At 41.3% G+C, this 17,208-nt stretch overlaps 1 protein-coding gene across 1 annotated transcript in view; it reads right to left on the reverse strand.

The window, feature by feature from the left end:
• Positions 1-17,208, reverse strand: part of Reln (reelin) — a 448,260-nt gene that overhangs the window by 128,179 nt on the left and 302,873 nt on the right. The window contains exon 20 of the mRNA XM_051152119.1: positions 13,178-13,414. Within this exon, the coding sequence (XP_051008076.1) occupies positions 13,178-13,414 (237 nt within the window). The remainder of the gene's footprint in view (positions 1-13,177; positions 13,415-17,208) is intronic.

Below are 17,208 nucleotides of genomic sequence, written 5' to 3' on the forward strand. Positions count from 1 at the left end.
GCTTTTATTTAGCGGGGGTTTGGGAAGAAGAGCATTAGATGGGCTAAGTCCTTTAATTTACAGAACTGCTCCTCTTTGCTGCATGCTGAAGTCAAGACTTGTTTATAAAGGCAAAAATGAACTGAATTGATTCTGTTGCGAGCATTAAAATGTGGGAATAGGCCACATCAGCATTTTTGGGAGGAATTCTGGGGACAAAATACACGGGGAATCAGGATGCTTGGCTTTATTTATGGTGTCTTGCAAGGGGGTTTCAAAATAAAGAAACACTTTCTTTAAATTGACTGCATCTACTTATAAGATTTAATGAGAGACTGAGGACATCTCTTTCGTTAGACAGGGCTACCTGTCTGCATTTTCACCTCCAGGAAGACTTGTTAAACAGAGATCACCACATGTCAACACTTCCTTTGTGGTGGAGTGCTTCTGTCTCTCCCCACCTTTGCCCTTGTGGGCAGTGGACACGCTTTCAGCATCAGATTGGAAGCCTTTACCCCAGGGGAGGAAGGAGCCCATAGCTCACCCATGTAAGCTGCTCCCAAGGAGGCAGAACTGTGCCAGAATCTCATTAAAGCAGCCTGTGCGGGAGATCTGGGCTTCTAACAGCTGACCTCATTTGACCTTTGAGTCAAGACCTCATGGGAACCTTAACAGGGAAAAGGTGAGAGGTAGAGGTGTTCCCAGGGCTACACAGTTGATAAGAAGCTAGCAGAAATATTATACATAGTTCTGCTTTGAAGCCCTTCCCACTGTCATGCTGTGTGCCAATAGGGTCTTTGCATGAGGGAACAGGAGGGCCTTACAACACCTTCATTGCTTAAATGCTTAACCTACTTGGACAAGGTTTTGGTGACTTTCAAATAAAGTCACCTTGTTTGTTTTCATGTCTTTTCCATCTCTGGAGTGGGAGAGACTTCTGTGTCTGAAACATAGATGCATGCAGCCATAGTAAGGGAGGACCAAATCCATGCCAAGCAGCTGAGTCACCCAAGGATTGAGCCCTTTTGGACAATGTTTTGTTTAGGAAATGTATATGGCTGAACTCTCATTATTATATCATGGGGTAAGATGGTAGCATTATTTATATTTCTTAGAAATATGAATGATATTCTGTTTTTTTTTCCCTCAAGCATTTCACAGGAAGGAATAGCTCTTGCTGAGAAATGGTAGAACTCCACATGCGCTTTTCTTTTTAAAAAAATCCTGTCAGACATTTCAGCATTCCAGGAGAGGGGAGCCAATTAATCTTGGGTATCTCCCATCCTTTTGGTTCTGTTCTTATAATCAGCAAAGAATTTTTTACTCAATTTGATAGAAAATCTTGTTGATATTATAGGGGTAAGCGGCATTTTATTTCATTTCTACATCATGATAGCACAAAGCAGATGCAACCATATTGTTTTAGTGACTGCAGCTCCACTGTGGAGAGTTGACTACTTTCCTATCTTGACATACGTATTTCCAGAAAGTTTTCTTAGCCTTACACTCAGCATGCACACACGCATGCATGTACTCCCCCTCCATAAAACCCGTTATGTAATGATGGAATGATGGTAGATTTCCCTTTTTCTTTTTCCAATGATTTTATTATCAGCTTCCTATATTGAAAAAACACTTGGGCAAGACACTGTAATTGTGAATGAAGACAGACAAGTCTTGCCCAAGTCTTAAAAGTAGAGTTAATCTTTTTGGTGTTGATTTTTGAGAGTTCTCCACACATTGAGGATTATGGTATATCAGAGATGTCAGCAGTACCGTTCTGCTCCTAGCTCGCTATTATTAGTGTTTAGTTTGTAGAGGAGCTTTTGTTTTTCTCCTCCAAACACGAATGTAAATATTTTAAGCAGCAGAGCATTTGATCCTATGATCTCTGCTTCTGGTGTCATTTATTACTGGTGTCAGTTGAGATTGCCTCTGGTCTGTCTTCATCTTCCTGTGAGGCCACCTCACAGGCTACTGGTCTCTAGCCTCCAGGGAGGCCAGGGGGCAAGTGCTGCAAAGTGTCTACTCTCTTCTCTCTAATCAACATACCTTTCCCAACACCATTTCCTTGAGAAGTTCACGATCATTCATGCTTAAGGCTCCAAAGCGGCATCTTCCGCAATGTTGCTTATACCAGCAAGTATTGAACACGTAGGCTTAAGATGCCATATTCAGACAATTAACTGGTTTGCAACTACTGGTCTCTTCACAGTCTCTCACTGCTTGCTGTCTAAGCAGGATATTTCTAAATATCATATTTATTTTTGACATTTAAAAAGCTGATTAGAATGAACCTGGATTTCTTCACATAATGCGTTGTGTCACATATACAATGTGCCACCTGAGAAGTCTTCGTGGGGTTCTAAGCAGCAACCCCTCCCTTGTTTGTCTAGTTGAGAGTTCGGGTTATACTGGCAATTAAAGCTATTGTGGAGTGCACGCGCACTCGTCCCCTGCTCTACTCTGCTTATCTTTACAATTCCAAAATGAGGTAAAGCAAGTTGCTATTCTCCAGTTTCTTCATTCCTCTCCTCATTCTCTCAGTGTAGACACTTCCATACAGCTCTCAAAGTCAGGAATAGAATCTTCCACCACACTAGATACAGTCCTTGGGCAATTAAAAGCATAGCTGAAACTACTTAGCTGTTCTTTATTGAGCTTTTATAAAGAAAAACCTCTCCTTGAAAAAAACTGAGCATAAACTTAGTAGTCACCCCCTATCCAGAAGGATTAGATAACTGCAGATTTCAGAAGGTAGGATGATGGGGAATGGGGCCCCAGAGAAAGAGGCTGGTGATCAGGGTAAACAATGGCGTATGTGCCAGTGAATGCTTTCTTCCTAGCCAGGCTGTGTGGAGTTACGAGCGGATATTGCAGGGTGTACAGATAAGTAGGAGACTGGTTGGAGCCATAAGAGTGGTTCTTCCTGCCTCTTGTAATGGTTCAAAGTTCCATTTGTGGCTCTTCCACCCTTCTGTATCTCCTGGGGCCCGGGGATAATTCACCCAACTTCTAGATGCAAGGAGATACTCTCAGTCCCTTTAAGAAAGGAACCAGTTTTAAAAGTTACAAATGCTTCTTGGAATAAAATAGTTTTGAAGACCTTGGTCAAGTTTAGTCTATGGGGAATTTTTTGGTTTTGTTTCTTTTTTTTTGCACATTTCATAGGATTTTCTGCAGGAGACGTTCAGCAGTTGGAGTAAACAGTGGCAGAAAAGGCAATACTATTTTGGGTGGCAGGTTGTGTCCCCATAGAGAGATGTCTGATGGATGGAGGGCAGGTAATTTCTCATTGAACCTGCTTGTTTCTGTGTGTGAGTGAGCGTGTATGAGTGTGTGTGTGTGAGTGAGTGTGTATGTGTGTGAGTGAGTGTATGAGTGAAAGAGTGTGTGTGTGTGAGTGAGTGTGTATGTGTGTGAGTGAGTGTGTGTGTGTGTGTGTGTGTATGTCTGTGTGTGAACAGTTGCCAGAGGCCCCTTGCAACTGCTGCATTTTCCCTGCCACTTTTGATGAATGAAGTGATCAAGAAACATTGGTTGTTTCCAGCTCCTCCAGCGTCTGCCCAGAGCTCCAACTCCCCGCCAGCTCCTGGCTGCCCAAAGCCTCTGACTATTGCATCCATAGCATCCCAGAGCCAATTCACACGGACATGAGCTTGCTGGACCCACACTTAATCCCTTATCATCACTGTCCTGTCAATCCACTCTCTCCCAGTCCTTCTGTTTCCTCGTATTTCACTTCAGAGAGGAATGAACCGGTTTGACAGCCCCGGGTGACAGTGCAGCACAAAGGAGAAATACACGAAAGAACACGGACATAATTCTCTTCTCTCTAACTATGGCCACATGTGTTGTTCAGAGACATCCAAAGTTTTTTTATGGGAGACCCTGATACCTTTAACCTTGGCAACTCCATCCCACATCACAGCAGTTGTATTAAAGCGCATATGCATCTCACATTACATAAAACACGCTTAGTTGCAGAACAACTTCAGATTTACTTTTATAATTTTGCCCTTAAATTTTCTTTGGCTACAGGTAATTTAGTGGACAGTTGGCTGTGATTTCTCATCATATTCAGGAATCTGTCCTCCAATGTTATTTCCAATATCACCGAATTTTATGAATATTAGGTTTAGCAATTAATGAAGTTGGCATTAATGTTATGTTTGTAGACATTTCATTTGTGCAGTTTTCTTGCCCTGTTTTAGAGATGATACACATTTGCCAGCTCTGGGATTTTCTCCAGACTTGGGCAAAGCTTGATGGCCTGGCTTTAGGCCCGAACTGGGCCATGGAGAGGTGCTGAGGGAGGGAGGAGCTTGGCCTACCAAAGAAGCAAGGGGCTGAGTGAGAGGCAGTGAGTAGAGCTGAAGGCTGCAGAACCTGCTCAACAAGATGACCCAAGGTCTACCGAGGAATGCTGTGCGCCATTGTGCACAGGAAGGAATTGTATCAGCTCACTAAATTTCCACTTCAACGAGCCAGGCATAACCACAGACTTGATCCAGCAAATGTAAAATTTCCTTCCTGTTAGTTTGGTCAGTGGTTAACTTGTTGAGTGGAAAGCTTCCTTAGATTTTAAGTACAAAGGAAGATATTTAGGATAATCTCAGTTTGGAGAAGCAGCCGTCGTACCGATTCCTCAGCAGCCTCTGATCATCATCATGTCCTCTGAGATAGGTCAAGGCATCCCCTTGTCCATGGCCACCATCATACCCCAAGTTCCACCGCAGCCGCACACGCAGACGGCACTGTTAGCCTCCTGGCTGAGATGCTGCTGCTGCTTCTCCTGTTACCTTCGAAGGCCCCTTTCTACACGGCAACCATCATTACTTTTAGAAGTCTAAGTAAGATCACAACACACCTTTGGTTCAAACTATTTCTTGGATTTTGATATCAGCCGGAACAAAACCCCAGTATTTCACGTTGCTCTACAGAGCTTACAGGTTTTCTTTGCGAGTCCCTCTGCCTTCCTCGTCTTGTTCCAGATTCGTACCACGATCTCTTGTACTACCATAGATTCTAATGCCTCCCGGGGGCTCTCCTCACTATGCTTCCTGTGACCCAGACCCCATTTCCTTCCCTCCTCAGCCTTATCATCACCTATAACACCCTAACGATGTTACTTGCTTACTGAACCCATTTCCCATAGAACGTAAGCTGTACAAGCAGAGGGTGTTTCTATGGATCTTAGTCGCTAATACCGACTGCTACTCCTCCTGTGTTAACAGTGCTGTGATGCCATCAATAAATAGTTCAATGCAGAAAATTTGTCTGTCAATAAATGAAAAACTTTATGTAATGAAATCTTTATAGTAAAGAATCCCAACAAACAAGCTGCAGTTTAGCGAATCAGCCATAAATCTATTGGGATCATACTCAATTATACTAGCAACTTTTAGAGGCCCTGAAAGACTTAGGTACTGAGAATATTCTTCGCTGCTGTTGAGAATAATAGGAAGTGGCTTTCAGTGTATTTACCTCATCTATCAGTCAAGATTCCTAACTAACCGTTCACCATGAGGCAGTGGTCTGTGCGGCTCTTGGGAGCTGCCTCATCCTGACTGCTTTCCTTCATCAGCAGTTTTAGCTGATTCGATGCTCTTTTTAGCAGACTTTGTGGAAAGAATCTAAACTTGCTTAAAAAACACTGAATAATGAAATTTGTATATAAGTTATAGGTTGAAGTTTAATGAAAGAAAAATCCTAGAGAAATTCACGTGGCTATTATTTTTATTTGATAGGGACTCTCAGTAATATTTTTTCCTTATAATCTAAGGAATTAGGGATGCTTAAAGTTTCATCTGAGTACTAATGAGACCTGCCCTCTGTCTATGTTACCAATAACCAAATCCCACATTAGTAGTAAGCCATCTCTTTGACAAGTTTTAATTACAACAATATAATGAAATAAAGGAATGACAATTTATCTGTGGTAAAGACTCAACTTTCACTAAACACATTTAAAAAATGATAAAATGTAACAAAATGAGATGTAAATGTCACTTTAAAATGTATGATCTAATGCTTCTAAGGCATGTGTCCAATGTTCGTTCTGGTTCTGTCTGTCTGAGTTTTCCTCCAGATCCATGAGGAGTCTGCATACACTGCTCTGATGGCGGCTCCCTGGATCAGTTGGGAGACCTTGCTGGTTATCCAGTGCTACAAGTTATTGCTGTTCCTAGAAAGTCCTTATCACCTCGAAATGCCTTAACAGTATGCTAGTCTCCCATATATGTATATGTATATATACTATCTATATAGAGACTATATATATCAGAGACTACTTATATCTGAATATTTCAACTATCATTCAATTTTGATATATTAGTACATGGTTATTATATAACAATAAGTTACTGGCTTTCTCTCTGCTAATAGTCACAGCAAAGGAATAGTTTTTTATGTATGTATCACAGATGCTCTAAAACACTCATTGTAGTTAAATTCAGGGTCTTGCACATGTCAGGCAAATGCTCTACCATTGATCTATATATCTTCAGTCCTCTTTATTTATTTATTTATTAAATTATTTATTTTTACTTTTACTATGTATCTCTCTCTCTCTCTCTCTCTCTCTCTCTCTCTCTCTCTCTCTCTCTCTCTCTCTCTCTCTGCCAAATGTGTAATCACAGACAAGAGTTGAGGTGAGAGTGGTAAGCAGTTACAATGAGATCAGTCTGAGATTACCACTTAGCACTCTTGCCTCAAATCTTGTCTATGATTACACACTTGGCATTGTTAGGAATAAGCCCCCCAGTGACAGACATAATTCATATGAACATGTTAAGAACAGTAAGTATGGCCACTAGCTTTTTTGTTATATACGTCTTGCATTTTGGACCAAATCTAGTTCATATAAGCAAAATTATACTTAATAAATTACATTGATCTCTTTAAAGACATGATTGTTCACATTATCTAAGCAAAATGATGTCTATTAATCTTTGAAATTCAAGAATGCTTCTTACCCTATGGACACGAGCACAGCAGTACAGACAGAGATGAGAGCACACTTTGCAGGGACTTTCCATCTGTGGTCCCTCCTGGTCTTCCCCACCACTGTGCAGATAGCCATCATCACTTCCACTTTATAGCTAAGAGCTGAGGTTCAGAAGAACTAAATGGATCTTCTGAATTTCTGGTGTTACTGTTTTGAATTGGGGATCATGTTTGGTGGCATAAAAGTGAGATTTTAACACTTTCTTCTCCCAGAAAGTTCAGCAGAGTGTGCACGCTCCTCTATGTGTGCACACAGGTGATCTCACTCTATGCTTGATTCCTAACTCCTCATACAGGGTCCTTTCTGCACTGAGGTCAGGTGACAGGACAGTGGCTAGGGCCAGAAAGGGGGTTGGAGAGGCCATGAGGTTGCAGATGTGCTGAAAGGCAAAGACAAGCTGAGATGGGAGACACAAGCCGGGAATGTCTGTTTTTACATTATTCCATGATAAATCTCAGTTACTCCTAATTTTCATGAGCTGCGTCAGTGCAACCTTCTTACATCAATGCTTACCCAAAACAGACGACTCGAAATCCCTCATTGGTTAAACTCTTCCGGCTTTGAGCTTCTAAGCTTCTAAGCAATGGTAGCCAGAATCTGAACTCTTGTGTAACCTCAAAGCCTCCACTTCTATTATAGCACAGCTGTTAAAGACAATATGCTACAGCGGCCACTCTGTCACAGCTGCACAGGGGCTAAACCCACAGCTATATGGGAGCAATGCCTTTGTACCCGAGGCATCCGGCCAGGGCCAGTTCTTTAGATAGGACAAAGGGACCCTAATATCCTTTGATAGTATCACTAATTGTGTTAATCAAGTCAATCTTTGATAAAGCCCAGCTAATTGTATTGTGACCCTAAGATGTGTATATCGAGTGAGGTGACCCAGACCCAGAAAGACAAATGCTGCATCTGTGTCTCCTGGTCTCCAAGGCTCAGATGTAAGTGTACAACATGGAATAAGCACAGAAAACAATCAAGTATGAAGGGACCACAGGTGGGCGTGTCTTAGGAGGGGGATAGCAGGGTGCGGGCCATATGAAACGAGAAATGGAACAACAGGAAGGGAGGGAGGAGGTCAGTACAGAAGGAACAGGGACAAGGAACAAATGGCATCAAGGCCATTTGATAAGGCCTCAAGGAATCGTATTACTTTTGTATTTATCTAAAATTATGCAGTGTGAGTATGCGTGTGTATGTGAGTGTGTGTCTGTGTGCAGTGTTCCCCATAACAACCACAGTCTAACATAAACTACTGCATCCTGCAACTGCCTCCCTGCAAATGGCCGCTCACGGTAGCTTACCAGACTCCTCAAACAATACAGATTATATATGTAGGCCTTGGTTGCTTCTCAGTGGCTAAGGGTGTACCCCTATTGTTGAAGATACTCCACACTTAAGGCACAGGACTCGAAATGATTGGATATGACCTGATCTTTCTTGTGGTCTAACTTCCATGGTTCTAGAAAATGTTATGCAAGCTGCAAAGGGACAGAAGCAATTAAATAGTTCTGCCCAGCTATGAAGCTATGAAATACGAAAATGACAGCATGGCAGGATATATATAAAGGCGCAGTAGGTGGCACTCACACGTCAGTGGCAATCAACAGGTGCCTAGCTGGATTTAATGCACAGGCAACAGGAGGAAAATCATGCCCAGTACTAGAAACCCGCCCAACTTTTGTGTCTAGTGAGGTCATGGTCCTTAGAAAATAATCTACTACTGCCACATTGCTAGACCATCAAGATTCCTTACTATACTATTTTTTTGTTTTGTTTTGTTTTTTTCCAGACAGGGTTTCTCTGTGTAGCCTTGGCTGTCCTGGACTCCTTTTGTAGACCAGGCTGGCCTCAAACTCACAGAGATCCGCCTGCCTCTGCCTCCTAAGTGCTGGGATTAAAGGCGTGCGCCACCATGCCCAGCCCTCCTTACTATACTCTTAATTCTAAATCTTCCTTTTTTTTTTTTTTTTTTTTTTTTTTTTTTTTTTTTAACCACAGATGAGTCTAACAAACACCCTCATCAAAGAAGCCTCTGTAGGAAAAAAACAATCGCAGAAAGCCACAACTACACATGATGTAGAGCCCAGCTCCAGCTCATACATCCACACGGCAGCTTCTGCATTTGTAACTCAAGAGACCACCATGGAGGAGGGGACACAACAATCTTAAGAACTAGATCACCAGGAAGGCTGCTGTGAAACAGCCTCTCCTAGGACTGTCTACATACACAGCATCAGAAAAGTAGGCTCTAATAATGGAAATGCTTATGTGAAAGAGGGATGTTTTCATGGGGTCTCCCCCTAAACAAAATCTGCAGGCAACCAATGACTCCTGGAACAAGAAGCAGCTTCTGCAGGGAAGGGGCTCCGGTATTGGTTGTCCAGTGCAGAGTGGCCAGCCTTGAAGCCAAAAATACGTCTAAGCAGTTTTGTATTTATATATTTGCACATATACATACACACGTGTATGCATGTAATGATAATAAAGAAAAAGAGGCCATCAGCTTCAAGGGGGTCATGGGAACAGTTTGAGAGAGGGTAGCTGGAGGGGCTGGAAGGAAGAGAGGAAGGGTGAAAGCGATGCGATTCTATTTCAATGGAAACATTTTTTAAAAAGATATGCATAAGAGGTTTCAAAATTATTTAAGAAAACTATGAGCAGATACACATTGTGATTTAATGAATAGGAGGAAAGGACTGGCAAAAAATAGAAGCAATTTCTTTCCCTACTGAAAAAAAAAAGTGCTTTCGAATGGCATACTCTAAGTGACTTACAGCATATTAACTCTAGTGTGCTAATGAAAAAGCAATTGTCCGAGTTTTCCCTGGAGAATGGCCTTGGTAACACAACCCAGGCTCATGGGAAGTCACGAGTCTAAAATGAGAACCAAATGAACACACAGCTGGGAAGAGCCAACGATCATTAATTTCACACCAGCCTTTCAAGAAAGACCATGTCTACACTTCCCTGGAGAGAAATAAGGTCATCGTAGGGTAGAGGCCATGCTTCCAAATACATTGAAAGATTTTTTTTTTTTACTTAATAAGATAATATGGTCAAAAGGTGCTGTGTGAAAAGAGAGTGACTGTTCTTGTTGAAGACCGCGAGGAGAGAATCATACATAGTTTGCCAATATCATCTCTTGAATTTCCATATTGTGACAAGTGTTTCTGAAAAAAACACTGCCTAACAAGCTTGCATCCAATTTTAAACAACGTATTCCTCAACAGCAGCAGAGAGAAACAGTGTCATTAAAAAGAGTTTTATTCTAACTCACTGACTAAGAAAATGGGAACAGTTTGGGGCCTTCCATGTTGCTTCAATTTAATGAGCAGTAAGCATTTCTCATGGCCTTTTAAAAATGGTGACTGTGTTTCTCTAGTCCCGTCATCACTGCCAGGAGTTCTCCTCTGATGTTTCATGACCAAGCCAACTCCTGCTTGTTTGAGAGAAGATCAGAGAGTCAAATCTGACTGCTCTCAGGCGGCTGTTAATAAAACTCCTACAGGGCTGCCCAAGGTGCCCGCAGGGACTGCACAACCATTTATATTTTCTTATGGTTTTCTAGAATTACCGCGATTGTAAATTCATAAAGTAAACGAGTCTCCACAAATTAAAGCAGCGATGGGTTAGGAATATTAATCAGACTCGTACGAAAGGACATTGTTCACAGGGGTTGATCAAAGCATAAAAATTAAAGCACTGTTATCTTACATTCAACTCAAGTGTTAAGTTAAAATGCTCAGCAACTTCGGAGTTTGGTGGAGCAGATGTTAACTATTTATGAAAATCGACGTGATGCAGAACTTGCATCCGTGATGTGATTCTTTGTTATAGTAAAGTGCTGAAAAAACCTTACTACATAGTTTTGTGAAACGTGGTTTATGGCACATGACCATTCTAAAGGACTTAATTCAGGCCACTGAAACTTCAGAAGCATAGAATTCTAATACATTTCATTCTACCCGGTATCTTCATATCTTCATATTTACTTTTCTTCTTTTATTTGATTTGAGCTTTTGAGCTATAGGCTTGGGACTTAGAACACTAAAAAAAGGCATCTGAGGCTATCAGGTAGTAAAATTGTCTCTAGTCATTTGAGAAGAAATTTCATTATGTCTAGTCTGACATGCTTGTGGCAAAAGTGACCAGCTGTACTTCCATTACCTGTCATTTCAATGCTAGAATTTTAGCCTGCTGTGTGTGAGATGTGACTGTACATGCACAGTTCTCATCAGAAGTAATTTGCTGTGCAATGGGGTGAAAAATTTACCTCTAATTATGATAAGGTCGCTGATGGGTCATTATGATACACTCTCAGGGGGGCACAGCAGCGGTTAGCTTTCAGCGTGACTCATCTGGAGGAAATTAAATAGGCCTGATCATGACTCAATAGAAAGTGAAAGTGCTTAGGAAATTATTCCTGTCATGTATAGAGTTAAAAAGGAACCTGGAGAGAGGGGGGACACAGTGGTGAAGGCGGTAGGATCATTCAGACCTAAGTTTTGATATCGGAGTCTCTTGGGCTTAGAAATCAGTGTAACGTCTTTGTATCTTGACTTCCATTCTTGGCGTGCTCATTTCGCCAACACCTACATTCTGCCACCACTGCCCTCCCTTCTGATGTGTGAGTACATCACAGTCACTCTGTCCCACTGCCCTCCCTTCTGACCTGTGTACATCACAGTCACTCTGTCCCACTGCCCTCCCTTCTGATGTGTGAGTACATCACAGTCACTCTGTCCCACTGCCCTCCCTTCTGATGTGTGAGTACATCACAGTCACTCTGTCCCACTGCCCTCCCTTCTGACCTGTGAGTACATCACAGTCACTCTGTCCCACTGCCCTCCCTTCTGACCTGTGAGTACATCACAGTCACACTGTCCCACTGCCCTCCCTTCTGACCTGTGAGTACATCACAGTCACTCTGTCCCACTGCCCTCCCTTCTGACCTGTGAGTACATCACAGTCACACTGTTCCACTGCCCTCCCTTCTGACCTGTGAGTACATCACAGTCACTCTGTCCCACTGCCCTCCCTTCTGACCTGTGAGTACATCACAGTCACTCTGTCCCACTGCCCTCCCTTCTGACCTGTGTGTACATCACAATCACTCTGTCCAACTGACCCCCCTCCCTTCTGACCCTTGAGCATGCCACAGCCATTGTGGTCATGGGTTCCTTTACTTTAGACTTTCTCATAGCTGGGTTTCTCTTCCTGGGAATTTCCACATGGCTGTGATTTGCTTGATTTTGCACTTTCCAGTCAATGAGAGCCGTCATGTCCGAATTCTCAAGTTCCCGACGATATATCTTTGACTCTTAACCTCCCTGGCCCCATCTTCTGTAAGTAGCCCAGGCACGCCTGGGACCCCTCCCGCCACCCGATATGGCCCAGGATGACCTTGAACTTGATGCTCACACTCCAACCTCTCAAGTGCCAGGATTTCCGTCCTGTGCTGCTGCTCTAAGGCATTCCCCTGAGGGCCAGGGAATTCCTGCGCCAAGTAGCCACCATCGTACCCCTGTCGCTGTGTAACATCTTTAGTGCCATTAATGAAGTACTAATTATACGTCAAATCATTTACTTATTGTTTGTTATATAATTAAATGTGTAAGTGTCCAGTAGAGGGAGCATCTAAAAACAATGGCTATCTTAAGTAGCTTACCCCCAGTCCTGAGATTCCACTGGCACCGCTAACTACATGAGCCAAAATTGCTTGAGAAAATGGATTAAAAGTTAGTTAATAAATCAGGGATGACAAACTCCTAGAACTTTGCATATGCCAGACTGAAAATAGAACTCCTTGTGAGATATTTTAATAAACGAGCCACTAATGTAATTTCACACTGCAGTATTACCGTCCCAGTCCTCCATGAGAGGATAATATAGAGATCACTTTAAGTATTGGTATTATTTGAAGAGAGTCTCTACATATAAATTTTGGAGACAAAAATTTTAAATTAATTACTATCTTTTTATGTTTATTCAAATCCGTGAATATTTTGGTTTTTTTTTCTTTCCCCTCATTCTGAAACATAAACATTTAGTACCAACTTTTAAATGTCACCATGTTCGGTCTGTGTTTTTCAACAACAGAGTAAGTGCAGAGTGGACCACAAGTCCACCCCCGTGCTGTCCACCCCCATGCTGTGTACCAATACAAATCCTAACGGCGATCCTTACCAAAGTGTCCAGTCATGGCCACAGTACGGCTGCACATTGCCAAGGTAGAATCCCAGGGACTGAGTGACTTCCACAAGATTGGTAAAGTCAAGACTGATGCTGTTGAACAGGACAGAGGTCATGACGATCTCATCGATGGCCCACACATCTTCCCCTTGGGAAGAATGGTATGGCTGCCACCACCTGAACTGGATCCCAAACTGCCTTGCATCATCTGGGAGTTCTACAGAGATGATCCTAAAGGGGGAAAAGTTAAAATTCAGATACCTTGCTGTCTTAAATAGTAAGTATTACTTACCATTACTTCCAAGCCAAGTAAGTAGTTAAATAAATTCAATTATTTAAAACTCTAATCTCCAAGATTGGATATCCTAAAAAAGTAGGACAGTTACCCCTGAAGTATGGTATGAAAATTATCCTATTATATACATTCTTCTGAGATGTCTGATTTACTGTATGTCTCTAACAATGTCTTCTGAACATATCAAAAAGTGTGACTGTATTTTCATTCATGGGCTCTCAAAGAAGCTAATTCAAGAAAACATAGGATAGTTGTCAAGGGAGTGGTTCTGAGTAGCTTGTCATGGGGTACAGCTGTGGTGTGGATGGTAGCATGGCATTCTCTTGGTCCCCTGAGTCTACCATAGTGGGCATAGGTCACTAGCTGTGTCCCAAACTGTATCTGACAAATGGTGAGGAAAATGAAGAATAATATCCAATTTCAAGGGGCAATTATTGTACACAACAGCAGGACCCACACTTTAATTGCCTCTGCAATGATACCAGCTTGAAAGCTCCATAAATCACAGTACCACGCTGCTCACATCCGCGCATAAGGTGAGGAGTGAAACAAGCAGCAAATGGGAATCTGTTTCCATTGGTGCGGTTAAACTCCAGGACAGGGGTTTGCAATAAACGCACACTGGAGGGTCAGAGAAGTAAGAAAAACTCCACTCGCTTTTAGGCTAAGTGACTATATGAATAACTTAAAGTGTTTAAAATTTCAATGTCCAAGGATGACTTCATTGAGAAACTAGACTGCTTTTCCTAATTTTTTTATATAGAAAAATGTTAAAGCTATAGTTTGGAAATGTGATTTATAGAGTGAAAATTAATATATATTTTCTCGTAACAGCTTGCATAGGACTTTATCAGCAGAAGAACGTGAGTGGCACCACTGGTTATATAAACAGTCACAACTGGTTAGAACTTCCTAAACCAAAAGAAAACACATTTTAAAAAATACTAGAAAATCAATCTAGAAACATAGAAATACAAATTTAAAAAATTTATAAAACTTAAACTAGATTTAATTAAACCAGAAAGACAAAGAACTAAATACATTTGTGGTTTTAAAATAATTTCCATAATCTGATAAACTTCTTATTAATAGAATTACTTAGATGATAGTTAATATAATTACATAGTTAAAGTACTCATTCTCGATAGTTTTCACTTTCATTTTTCTAAATATTTATTGTATGTGCATGAATATTTATAATATGCATAACTAAAACAATTGAACTATATTCCAACTGGTTCAATCATTATAAGCGTCAGTTAATTACTTAATAATTTAATTTGATCAGCATCATATTATTAGAAAATTATATTTCTTTCTATTTTAGTAACTTTGAATATGGTTAGTAATCTCTCTGATGAACAGGAATATGCATTTGAAAATTGCTAAAATAGAAAATGTATGTATAAGCATGCAGCAGTAGTTAAAGAGATCAATGTTTTCTATGACAGAGGAGTTATGGTTTTTGATCCTCAGTTGTACTCTTGGCTCAGCGTCCCTGTGCTGTCGCCTAACGACTGACGAGTTTGCAACTCGAGGGAAAGACACTTTGTGTGTCTCAGCATCTTCACACATGCGTTTAGGATAAAAACACCCCATGACAGGAGCCTGAAACCTTTTCATCTATCTTTCATGGCACGTGGTGAAAACACAAACCCAACGCAGAAGCACCAGCAGCGAATGCTGAGATAGACACAGAGGCAGAAGGAGGCCAAGCATCCCTATCGCGTGAAGCAGAGGCTAAGTGGCTGTGCCAGGATTTGATCTAAAAACTTTGGTTCTTATTCTTGGTCCTCTATTCCACACATCTGCCAGTGGTGGGTGGGGTGGGGTTAATGACATCCTGGCTCTGTACATATCGGAGCGGCTGGATGGAATAGCTAGGGAGCCTTTGATTAGAAAGTCACTTGGTGAGAATACAGAGACTTAGGTTAGCCTTCTGCTTCAACCTTTCCTTTCTGGGTAGGTGTTATATCATTTTTTCTTTTTTCTCCTTGGTGTGTGTGTGTGTGTGTGTGTGTGTGTGTGTGTCTACATATATGTGTATAGATGAATACACATGTGTACAGAAGCCTGAAGTTCATGTCGAGTGTCCATCTTGATCAGTTGTCATTGTATTTATTGACCCTCTAGGTGAACCTTGAATTGTATTCTGCAAGTCTAGCTAGCCAGATTGACCTAGGGAGTGCAAGCTTTGCCTTGCAAGCACTGGGATTACCATCAGCTGCCATATGTGACCAACTTTCATATGGGTTTTGGAGATCCAAAGTTGTATCACTGAGCCACTCCCCCATGGAGTTTTTAAAAGTTTGATAAATATATATACATATATATATTACAGAATTGGGTAACTTGAAACAAAGGGATCAAATGCAATAAATAGTCAGGGCATAAAAACTGATCAAGATTTGATTTTTAAATAATTATAGCTTACTTAGGTTAAATAAAAACTTTAGATAAAAAGCTGACATAAATTTAAGGTCTTTTGTCAAAAGTCAAGTGTCTGTAGATATGCATGTTTATTTCTGCGTTTTTGATTTGGTTCTTTTGATCAACAAGTCTGTTTCTACGTCAGTCCCATGCAGTTTTTATTACTATTGTTCTGTAGTAAAGCTTGAAATCTGGGAGGAGAAGGGGGAGCTTCAATCAAGATGTAAAGAGAATAAATAAAATAAAATAATATAATAAAAAATGTAGATACCTATTATGTCCAAATATTTAGAAGGTATAACTTAACGATTTAAATGTAGGTTTAAATGAAACTATTACTGTTTAAAATGTCTATTTTCTTAAGCTATTCCATAAAATGAAAGTATTGTTGGCCCATGTTCAGTGGCACCCACTTATCATCCTAGCTAGTCAAGGGAGTTGAGTCAGAAAGGCTGGACAAAATAATGAGTCACCATAAAAACAAAAATTAAACAAAATAATTCTCAAGGCTAGTGTTTGAGGGCCACTAACATTTCACTGTGAAGAAGTATTATCATTGACTGGGCGTGGTGGCTCACACCTTCAATCCTAGCATTCAGAAGGCAGAAGCAGAAGGACTGAGGCCAGCCTGGTTTACACGGTGAGTGCCAGGACAGCCAGAGCTATGATCGCACTGTAGTGGGTTCTACCATCATCTGCCTGATCCCTGTTCAGCAATAAAGCACTTCTTTCATTTGTTGGGGCTGATGCTAGTAGGCAGCTCTCAGCTGTCATAAGTCTTCTAGAATAGCATCATCTGAGGACAGCCACCTCCCCAAGGTCACACCTGCTTCCTGGGGGCATTTTGTATCCAGTGACTGATGGACATGGTTTGACACAGCTTATTGTCCCCCTCAACCCTGCCATTCTTCTCCCGTGTCCTTCAATGGATGTGGATCCCGCGGGATTCCCTCATAAAGACCCTCAAGCTGTACCCCGTCTTTGTCTGCCTCCTGGAGAGCAGACCTGTGAAAGAAGCTGTTCAAGAAAGCAAACGCTGGGATGAAATATTCTACACAGATTTCCTGCTGACCAGTTGGCAATGCAAACTCCATTGATTCCATGGGACTCCCTAATAAAGATGCTCATGTTGTAAAAAAAAAAAATTAAGGACTAACAGGATTATGATAGTTTATACTAACAAAAGCACCAACTAGTTCACCAGATATTCATTCAGATTAGACATACTAAAGGTTTCAGACTTGATACATAAGCAGACAGCTATTCCTTTTATTTGAATGAATTGCAGACAAGTTATCTG

Source organism: Acomys russatus, chromosome 10, assembly GCF_903995435.1.
Source record: "Acomys russatus chromosome 10, mAcoRus1.1, whole genome shotgun sequence".
NCBI classification, from domain to species: Eukaryota; Metazoa; Chordata; class Mammalia; order Rodentia; family Muridae; genus Acomys; species Acomys russatus.